General features: G+C 52.7%; 1 protein-coding gene across 1 annotated transcript; it reads left to right on the plus strand.

Moving 5' to 3' along the window:
• Nucleotides 1-769: 769 nt before the first annotated feature.
• On the plus strand, nucleotides 770-1357 carry LOC135174120 (olfactory receptor 14J1-like). Its single transcript, XM_064141360.1, has one exon. The coding sequence runs from the start codon at nucleotides 770-772 to the stop codon at nucleotides 1355-1357; it is 588 nt and encodes a 195-aa protein (XP_063997430.1).
• Nucleotides 1358-10965: the final 9608 nt, after the last annotated feature.

A 10965-nucleotide genomic window follows, 5' to 3' on the forward strand; every position in this document is an offset into this window, starting at 1 on the left:
ATGAGGAAGGCAGAGAGAGCTTTGAGGTGGCCAGGAATGAGAGGCTGACTGAGAGTTCAATGAGAAACCTTCCCAGCCCTGGATATGCTGAGTCTCTGCTGCAGAAGGGATCTGCAGTTCCTGGAGCTGCTAAAGCTGCCACATCCCACAGCCTCTGGGATCTCTCTGCTGCACAGGAGGAGGAGAAGATGCTCCAGAGCAGAGCTTCCCATCTGCACCATTGGAGTCAGAGGACATGAGAGCTGCCTTCTGCTGGGATAGCTGCAAGGGGGTGAGGCTGAGAGTGCACAAAGATGCTCCAGAGAAAGAGGAGTCATTCTGAGGGGATTTCTGGGACATGCTCATGGAAACATCTCTGGGAATTATGCTTTGACTTGTGCAGTGTCTTCTCCTCTTGCAACAGCTGATCCATGCCCAGGCAGCAGATGTCCAACAGCAGCTCCATCAGCCACTTCCTCCTCCTGCCATTCGCAGGCACACAGCAGCTGCAGCTCCTGCACTTCTGCCTCTTCCTGGCCACCTACCTGGCTGCCCTCCTGGGCAACAGCCTCATCATCACCACCATCGCCTGGCACCACCACCTGCACACCCCCATGTACTTCTTCCTCCTCAACCTTGCCCTCCTTGACATAGGCTTCATCTCCACCACTCTGCCCAAGTCCATGGCCAATTCCTCTGAGGCACTCCAGGGACATCTCTATGCAGGATGTGCTTCTCAGATATTTCTGCTTCCCTTCTTATTGCTGCAGAGTATTTTCTCCTCACCATCATGGCCTACGACTGCTACGTTGCCATCTGCAGACCCCTGCACTATGGCACCCTCCTGGGCAGCAGAGCTTGTGCCCACATGGCAGCAGCTGCCTGGGCCTGTGGCTTTCTCTATGCTCTGCTGCACACAGCCAATATATTTTCCCTTCCCCTTTGCCAGGGCAATGCTGTGCACCAGTTCTTCTGTGAAGTCCCCCAGATCCTCAAGCTCTCCTGCTCCACAGCCTACCTCAGGGAACTTTGGCTCATTGTGGTCAATGTTTGTTTAGTCTTTGCCTGTTTTGTGTTCATTGTGGTGTCCTATGTGCAGATCTTCAGGGCAGTGCTGAGGATGCCCTCTCAGCAGGGACGCCACAAAGCCTTTGCCACCTGCCTCCCTCACCTGGCTGTGCTCTCCCTGTTTGTCATCACTGCCTCCTTTGCCTCCCTGAAGCTCCCATCCATGTCCTCCCCATCCTCAAACCTGGTTGTGTCAGTTCTGTACTCAGTGGTGCCCCCAGCAGTGAACCCTCTCATCTACAGCCTGAGGAACCAGGAGCTGAAGGCTGCCCTGAGCAAACTGCTCCCTGGATGCTTTCAAAAGCAATAAACTCTTTGTCTTCTGCTGCAGAGCAGCTCTGGCAGACTGAAGATGAGTCAGCAGTGTGCCCAGGTGGCCAAGAGAGCCAGTGTCATCCTGGCCTGCATAAGGAAGAGTGTGGCCAGTGGAACAAGGCAGGTCATTCTTCCCCTGTACTGAACACTGGTTAGGCCATACCTTGAGTACTGTGTCCAGTTCTGGGCCCCTCAATTGAAGAGAGATGTTGAGGTGCTGGAACATGTCCAGAGTAGGGCAACAAAGCTGGTGAGGGGCCTGGAACATAAAGCCTATGTGGAGAGGCTGAGGGAGATGGGGGTATTTAGCCTGGAGAAGAGGAGGCTCAGGGGGGACCTCATTGCTGTCTACAACTACCTGAATGGAGGTTGTGGCCAGGTGGGGTTGGTCTCTTCTCCCAGGCACCCAGCAACAGAACAAGGGGACACAGTCTCAAGCTGTGCTGGGGGAGGCCTAGGCTGGTTGTTAGGAGGAAGTTCTTCCCAGAGAAAGTGATTGGCATTGGAATGGGCTGCCCAGGGAGGTGGTGGAGTTGCTGTCCCTGGAGGTGTTGAAGAAAAGCCTGGATGAGGTACTTAGTGCCATGGTCTGGTGGACTGGATGATCTTGGAGTACACTTCCAACCTGGTTGATTCTGTGATTCTATGATTCCCACACCAACTCCATCCATCCCAGTACAAATTCCATAGCCTGACCCCTCTCAGTGCACAAAGGCTCCATTCCCACTACAAACTGACACCCTGACCCATCCCAGCCTTCTCTGGGCCCCATCTCAGTCCAAACAGGTTCCCTTTAGCCCCTCCAAGTACAGACTTGGCCTTGTCCCAGTACAAACTGATTCCCCTGATCCCATCCCAGTACAGTGTGAGAGACATCCCAGTACAAACTGGCAACCTTGGCCCCGGCCCTCTCTCAGCTGAATCCCTCCCAGTGCTAAGTGGCTATTGGGAACCCACTCTCAATACAGGCTGTGTCCCTTCCCAGTCAAAGCTGCTGTGGGGGCTAGGCCTGATGGGGCAAACAAGGGCTTATCCATGCCCAGACAGCTTTGCCTGCCCCCTCCTCCTCTGCTGGGGAAGCAGCCTTGGGAGGGGAGAGGCCTGGCTGTGCCTGCTATGGTGAGGCCTGGCAGAGTGCCATTCCCATTGGCTAATGGATGCCCAGTGCCCCACTAGTGGCTGGCTGGATACTGATCAAAGGGATGAGCAGGCAGCACGAGGCTCCTGCTGCCTCATTCTGCCTCCCAAATTTGCCTGCAGAGCTGACCAGGAGCAGGCTGCAAATGCCTGCAGGCAGTCACCTTGCAGAGCCCCCAGCGTGGCACTGTGCTGAGACCCTGCACACCTCAAGGCATCCTGCCTGCCCCTGAAAGTCTTCCTGCCAAGGCTGCAAGTCCTGGAGATACACAGATCATCCAGAGGAGCTGGGGACAAGGTCAGAGCTTGTCAGCCTCCTGCCCAGAAGCCTGGGAGAAACCAAGTCTCAGCAGCCAATCAGACAGAGCTCCACCTGCTCTGGGTACTGCCTGATCTGTAATGTGAGTGAATACTTCAAAGCCTCTTCCAGTATAATATTTGTGTTTGCCACTGTAAGAAAGAAGTGCTCAGGTTTTGCCTGTGCCCTGCCTGTGCACATTTCCCACCTCTGTGTTGTTTTGAGCCTGAGAATAAGTTTCTGGTGAGTTTTAATGTTAATGAACAGTTTTCATAGTTATTAATCATCACCTGGATAGCAAAATTAATGCAGATTATCAATTTTGCATAATCCTTCATAGCTGCACACCTTGAGCTGCTACCAGTGCAGCTGTGGCCTCCTTCCAGCACACACTGGATATTCTTGTCTGCTGCCTCTGCCCCCTGGGTCCCATCCCAGTACAAAATGCATCCCACGGCCCCCTCTCAGGACTGACTGCAGTACAAATTGGACACTCTCTTGCCCTGCCAGTACAGTCTGGGTCCTGTCCCAGTCCAAACAGGGACCCATTAAACCCTCCAAGTACACCTTAAGGCTTGTTCCAACAGAAGCTGGATCCTCTGATCCAGCACAGGGATGGGCACTCTGCTGCCCCTTGTGGCTGCCAAACTGAGAGACAGCAGCAGGGAGGGGCCTTGGGTGGTGATTTGAAGTTGGAGGTTCTGCTCTGTGCTGTCCCCAGTCAAAAGTCACTGCAGGCTCTGGCAGGGACCATTGCCAATGCCCTGGGGTACAGCAAAGCCTGCAGAGAGAGAAGAAGGCCAAGAGCAGCTGAGCTGTGGCAGCAGGAGTGTGGGCATCCAGGCACGGGGGTTGTCCTCCTCTGCACTCAGCACTGGAATGGCTACAGCTGCATTTGTGATGTTTGCTGTGTGGTGCCTTGGTCTGGAGGCAGGAGGAGAAACCTGAGAGGTTCCAGAGAAGATCTGCCAGGATGGGTGCTGTGAGCTGCTGGAGCTTTGCTTGGCTGTGGGCAGAGAAGGAAGCCTTTAGGAAGTGCAGCTTGGAAGGTTCAGGCTGGGGCTGAGGACAGAAATGTCACTCAAAGGGTAAAGCTGTGGTGCAAGAGGGGAGCCAGGAGTGTGGGCAGCCCATGTCTGGCTGTGTGCCAAGGCAACTCCAGCAAGGGTGGCGAGCCCTGAGGGAAGGTGTGGAACTGTCAGGGGGAGAGCTGGCTGGGGAAGCAAGATGGGAGCCTGAAGGGCAAGAGGTGCAGGCGTGGGACAGTGTAGCTCATCCTACAGCAGGCAGGGCCAAGGGCTCTGGCCAGGCTGAAAGGCCCAAGGGGATTGAGGCCTTTGTCCCCTCAGCTCTGGCAATAGCTTCTGCCAAAATGGCAGCTGAGATGGAACTTTATTTGAAGGCTCTCAGGCTCTTCCTTGGCAAGGCCTGAGGGTCAGGGCTTGGCCTTTCTGCTTCACAAACCAAGCCCAGGGTTTGCTGCCCTGCACTTTGCCTTTGTTTGCCAGCAGCCATGGCCCCAGTGAGCTGCTCTAACGAGGCCCTGGGAGGCTTTGTCAGTAACAACCCTCAGTGAGGCCAATCAATGCTTCAAGGTAGTTTAAGTTTTGCTTCTGACTTCTTGAGCAGTGTCTTCCATTTCCTCTCAGGACCTGAGGTTCCTGTCACGAGCCCCAGGTGCCCTCAGGAGCTGTTTATGTCTCTGTAATTCTCTCCAAGCTGTCAAAGTGCACCTAACAAAGTTCATTTTGCTCTGTCACAGCTTAAATATTTGATTGCTTTTCAGTCTAGAGCAGAGGTGAGAATTCAACAATGACACCAGCCCAGGAGATCTCCTCAGGAGGTCTGCACTGGCAGGAGAAGCTGTCCCTTGAGGGCTGACACTGAATGGACAACTTCACTGCCCACCCTCCCAACCTCCCCATGCCTCTCACTGCCCCCCTGGGGCTAACATCACTGCTCCTTGCATCGGACTTCTGCACTGCTCTCTGCAGCTGGAGCTCACAGCTCCATGGCACAGCTCCCCCCTGCTCTCCTTACCCAAATGGCTGCACACAGCCACAGAGGAATTGTTGCTGTTGGGAAGCAAAGCAAAGACTGAGAATGTTCCCTCAGCAATGCAAGCCCCATGGAGCCATCTGCTCAGCACAGGCTGTCTCTCAGCAGGTTGCCACTCCAAAGCATGTGGTAAACCCACCAAGTCCTGGCATGGTTAGGAGTCAGCAGCCAGTCAGGATCTCTGGGCAGGGAGAAGCAGATGCAGAGGTTGGATCAGAGCAGCCCTTCAGCAGGAACCAATGAGCAGCTCCCAAGGGGATGCAGCAGAAGGTGGATTCCATTATTAATTATCAAATATTATTTATGAACACAATTATTATTCTTAGCTTATTTCAGGTCTGTTGTGCTGGGCTGTGCAAATGGATTACAGAAAGTGCACAGTGCTCAGGGCAGCACCAACCAAAGGCAATTCAGCAGAACAGCAAAATGCAAAGCAGTGAACTTTGAAGAGATTCCTGCAGTGCAATATTCTGCTTGCCCTCTAGGGGCACTCGAGAGGCTCCTCCCTGCTCAATCAGGAGGCACAAGCACAGAGCAAGCAGAGAAATTGTTACAAAGAGGCTTTCTAGAACATTCCCTCACAGATTAGTCTCTCTGCATTCCCATGGCTGCACTGCAGTCCAGACAGTGCCAAAGCACCTGGAGGGCTGCTGGAGTTGGTGTGGTAAGCAGCAGAAGCTTGGAGAGCCTCCCAGGACTCTGGCAGGGTCTCTGCCCTGCTCTTAGTGCATTCTCAGGCAGGCAGTGTCCTGCCAGGGCTCAGGGCTTGGCATGGAGGTTCGCAGGTGTGCAGCAGATGCAGTGTCCTGTGTCATGGCACCAACCTGCTCTCTCTCACAGTGCCAACTGCAGTGAGGTCTGTGCCAGCTGCTCTCCAGCTAGGAGCAGCTGATTGCTTCCAACAGCTGTAGCTGCTAGTGGCAGTCTTTGGGCACAGACTTGCTGCCTGCTGTGTGGGCTCTCATGCTGCTCCCTGATAAGCTGAGGCACGGCAAAGCCTCTGTTGCAGCATCAAAGCTTGGCAGAGCAAGTTTGGAGGGGCCCAGAGCCTTGTAAGACCACAAAGTCTCATCCCAGGGGCTGCACCTGGTCCTCCCAGGATATTGTAACATTGTCCTATTCTGCTTTCTAGTACCACAGCTCATAAGGCAGTGCCTGGCTGATGCTGTTCTCTTCTCCTCCCTTCCCTGCTCTCTCCAGGAGGAGCAACATCCCTGCTCAGCTCATGGTGTGTGGGGAGAGGGCTTCCAGCTGGCAGGGAACTTTGTGCTGTGTCATGCAGCCTGCTGAGGCCTCGTAGGCCTAAGATGGGGAAGGCAGTTTTGGCCTACTCTCAGGCTTGCTGAGGGTGGAAGGGGTGGAGCATTCTAGAAGGGTTTAATCCAGTAGGCCTAACCTAGTGTTTTGGAGGGGTTTTGTCTGCATTTGGGGTGAGCTATGAGGCTGATTTGAAAGTTTTAAATAATTTAATAATATACACAAAGAGAATTTCCCTCAAACTTCTGCACAGGTAACCCACACAAGTTCTTTGTACATGGTTAGTGAAACTATTTTACAGAATGTCTATTTACAGCAGGATTAACCAATTTGGTAGAGGTTTGGAAAGGTCCTGGCCAGAGAGTCCTGTGGCATAAAGTGCCACTGGCAAAGTCAATGAAACTCCTTAGCTACTCAGATCAAGAGAGTTCAGTTACTCACTAATTGGAGTCTCAGTCTCTGTGGTCCCAAAATATGTGTAGCGAAAGCCACGCAGTTGGTTCCTGTGGAGCTAAGAGTTCAGTTCGGATTTGGGGGCACACTGAGAAGATTCCACAGGCCTGATTGGGCTGATGCAGTGAGCTGGAGCAGTGGCAGGCTGGAGCAGCGGCGGCTGGCCGGGAATGCCTTGGTCGATCGCCCACTGGATAGGTGCAGAGTACTGTGGGACAAAGAGTCATACACAGCGGATAAAGGTAGTGGCCCCAGGCAATGAGGAGGCTGGGAGAGGTGAGCAGAGGAGGTGGCAGGAGGCACTTTGTTTACCTGAATTGCCCTATTTATCAGATGTGGGCCTAGATTGATGGTCCTTTGGCCACAATACTGTCCAATCAGCTTCTGGCAGCAGGCCAAAACATGCCAAATAGGGAAGGGTCCATAAGTCTGGTACCCCCAAATACGGGAATAGCACAGGTGGGCCACATGCTAAGCACGTGGGCTTATGCAACCTGTTTACATCCACCTTCACAGTATCACAGTATCATTAGGGTTGGAAGAGACCTCACAGACCTTATATAACCAGGGCAGGCCAGACCTCATGGCACCAGGGCTTACTGTGCTCCTTTTGTCCGTTCAATGTGCTTACCTCTGGTTTGGGCAGAAAACACGTTTGGGCAGGAAAACATGTCTAGACAAGCATATATATATATATGCATAAATGTATATGAAGCTATTTGGGCCTATGTGGCCCTCTACCACAGGAGGGGGAAAAGCAAAGCAGTTTGCACTGGCACATGGCCCAGTCTGGACTGGGAGGGGATCAGCAGATCTGATTTGTGCTAGAAAAGGTCCAGAGTGAAGTGGGTTGGTGCTGGGGGGTGCAGGTTGTACTGGGAGTGAGTTCAGGGTGTACTGGGAGGGGTCAGAGAATCCACTGTGCATTTGAAGGAATCCAGGCACTCCTGGGAGGGTCAATGGGATCCAGTTTGTACTGGTGTTGTGGAGGGCCTGTAGGTCGAAAGCAGGCGTATTTATGCCTGTTCTGCCTGGACATGTCTGCCTGCACCTGGAGTCCAGGCCTGTGAGTTTTACCTAGTGTGGCAGGGTTTGCCTGACTGCCAACCTGATTGGTTCATTCGAGTGGCCGATGAGACCATCAACTCTCAGCCCACAGTTGATAAATAGGGGTGCACAGGCCACGTGCAAGGCCTTCCTCACATTACTCGCAGCTCTGCCACGTGCTTGCTTGCCTGCCTGCATTCTTCCTTGCAGCTGTATGCCTGCCTTTGTAGGAGTGCCTGGGGTGCACACTGTCGTGGGTTGCCAGGAGCAGACCCACTTGTCTGCGTTCTATTGGCCTGAGGAGCAAGCATTGGACCCATGCTCAGACTGCACAGAATCCTGCCTCTGCACTTGGAGAGAGCAGCCAGCAGGATCCAGCAGCAGTAAGGAGCAGAGCCTGCCATTTCCCCTGACACTGGAGGATTCCAGCCTGGAAGTCCACAGGCAGAGATCCTGAAGAATTGGACACTTGCAATAGGCTGACGCAGCCCCGGAGGGTGATTAATAATCGATAAGAATTGTGAGTAGATGCCTCTGTAATTTCTGTTACCTCTGCCATAGAGCAGAGAGCAGTTTCAGCCGCGGGGAAACTCTCTCTGTTGTTTGAATGTTTGAATGTTTGCTAGTTATTAATAAGTTCTGTAGATAGTTATACATCCTGGAATGTCTCCATAACGGTGTAAAGAGACCTGTAATATTAAAGTTCAGTGGTTGGGGGCGGCAAGAGTTGAGATATTGGAAGTTAATAATTATATATATTTTATAAATATCCCCTGGCATTAATTAAGTTCTCCTCTCTGCCAAATGGGTGCAGGCACTGAGAGACCCATCCATGACGACTGGACTGCAGCCCAGTCTGTGCTGGGAAGGCATTAGGGGATCAAATGAAACTGGGACAAGGCCAAGTCTGTCCTTGGAGACTTTAATGGGATCCAGTTTGGACAGGGATGGGATCCAGTCTGTAGTGGAATGGGAGCAGAGGATCCAGTTTGCCCAGACTGCACTGGGAGAGTTTAAAGGCACCCAGGCTGGACCTGGTACATTGCCCAGTGTGTGCTGGGAGGGGGTCAGGGTATTCAGTTTCTACTCTGACAGGGCCCAGCCTGTACTGAGAGGGCTTAAAGGGATCCAGTATGTGGTGGGCATCAGGGGTGAAGTTTGTACTGAATGAGACTGAAGCAGTACTGCCATGGGACCAGGGGACCAATGTGCACTGGGATGGGGTCCAGTGTGTACTGGGAGGGGAAGAGTGCATTCAGTCTTGTATAGGGTTAACCCTCCAGGGGAAGTAACCCTGAACTGACCCTAGGTGGTCTTGACCACTCCCCAGGGGTGGATCACAACACCACCAGGTGATGGTTAGCCCACTCTCCCTTCCTGTCCCATAAAAGCAGGGGGACTTCCTGTTTCACTCTCTCTCTGCACCTCTCTCTGCATCTCTCTCTGCATCTCCCTCTGCATGGCTCTCTGCTGCTCTTCCCTGCACTCTCTGCCTCCATGATTATCAGCATCACCATCTGTTCCTGGTTTTTCTTTTGTTTCACCACGTGGCCATCACCCACGAGGCAGACAAAGCCATCACCATCACAACTGGGTTGTATTTATACATTTTGCATTTTGCTTTTCCCTTCCCTAACCTTTTGTAACTTCCCTTCCTCAGATACCTTTTAAAGTTATTGTTAAGCTTTTTAACTTCCAAATCGAGTGAGATTGATTTGTTTGGGTGTGCTTCTCTCTCTCTCTCTCTCCATCTAATCCCTTTCTTTTGGGAAAGGAGGGGGAGAAGGAAGGACACTTTATAAAATTGTTATTGGTTCTATCAAATTTATCTGAGTCTCTGGAAATTTAAATTAGAACCAAGACAAGTCTATACAGGAACTTGTCCTGTCTGTACTGAGAGGGGTTAAAGGGGCTCAGTTTTGACTGAGATGCTGCCAGGTCTATGCTGGCAGGAGATAAATGAATCCAGTTTGTACTGGCACAAGGCTTGGTCTGTCCTTGGAAGGGTTAAAGAGACATTGTTAGGACTGGGACAGGGCCCAGTGCAGTTTGTACTGTAATGGACACAGGCACTGCTGGAAGGGGACAGGGGATCCACTCTGCACTGAAGTGAGACCAAGTCTGTACTGGGAGGGGATCAGTAGAACCAGTTTATGCTGGGACAAGGCCAGGGCTGTGCTTTGATATGTTGCTGGGACTCAGGTTGTGTAGGTCAAGGCTCAGCCAGTACTGGGATGGGCTCAGGGTGTCCAGTTTGTGCTCTGACCAGAGCCAGTCTGCACTGGGAGCAGAGCAGGGCATACAGTTTGTGCTGGGCCTTGCCCACTCTGTGCTGGGAGGGGTTAAAGAGATTGAGTTTGCAGAGGGAGGAGAGCCCAGTGTGAGCTGGGATGGCATCAGGGGGTCCTGTTGGCACTGCAGTGAGACCCAGGCTGTGCTGGTGAGCAATGAGGGTTTGCAGAGGATGTGCTTTGTCCTGGGCTGGGAGCCAGACTGTCCTAGGAGATGGGAAACAATCCTCTGTGTGCTGGGACGAGGCCAGAGCTGTGCGGGGAGGGGTTCAGGAGATGCTGTTTGTACTGAGCAGGGAGCAGAGGGGACTGGAATGGAGAGAGGGGACCCCAGTTGTATTGGGTCAGCTCTGGTCTAGACTGGGAAGGGACCAAGGGAGGAAGTGAGAATAAGCTTTGTGCAGTCTGTACTGGGAGGGGATCAGGGGATCCTGTTTGTACTGGGACAAGGTCTGCTTGGAGGGTTTAAAGGGACCCAGTTTGGACTGAGAGTTTGTAGTGGGATGGGATCAGGGTATCAGTTTGTACTGTGATAGGAGCATTCTGCAGTGGGAGGGGTCAGGGTATGGAATTGGTGCTGGGATGGATGGAGCTGATGTGGGAGAGGGTAGGGTGAGAGGCTCAGTTTGTACTGGGGTGAGGAAGAGGTTGTAATAGGAGGGGTCCAGGGGATCCAATGAGAACTTGAAGGTGCCAGTCTGTGCTGGGAGGGGGCAGGGGGTCTGGGGAGTGCTGCTGCCTGGCACTGCTGCTGTACTGGGACTCTTTTCCCCACCAACTCTGCACACAGGAATTGTCCTTGGAGCTTCGGTAAAATCATGGAGGAAGGATGGCAGGAAGAAAAATGTTCCTGAAAGCTCCTTTGGCTTGTTGAACCAATCAAGGAGCAGAGCTCCTCCTGCATAAACTCTTGGTGAGGAAAGCAAAACAGAGAGGGAATTGGAAAGGTGATGGCAACACCACAAAGAGTAAATATCCATCACAAACAGCAAAAGCTGGAGAAGCCAGACTGGGCCTGCACTGAGTGACACCAGAGCTGCTGTGCAGCAGGAGACAAAGAGT

This window comes from Pogoniulus pusillus, unplaced genomic scaffold, assembly GCF_015220805.1.
Source record: "Pogoniulus pusillus isolate bPogPus1 unplaced genomic scaffold, bPogPus1.pri scaffold_47_arrow_ctg1, whole genome shotgun sequence".
Taxonomy (NCBI): domain Eukaryota; kingdom Metazoa; phylum Chordata; class Aves; order Piciformes; family Lybiidae; genus Pogoniulus; species Pogoniulus pusillus.

Bases quoted from the DNA above. Each gene is read 5' to 3' on its own strand.
- LOC135174120 (XM_064141360.1), top strand. From the start codon at position 770: ATGGCCTACGACTGCTACGTTGCCATCTGCAGACCCCTGCACTATGGC.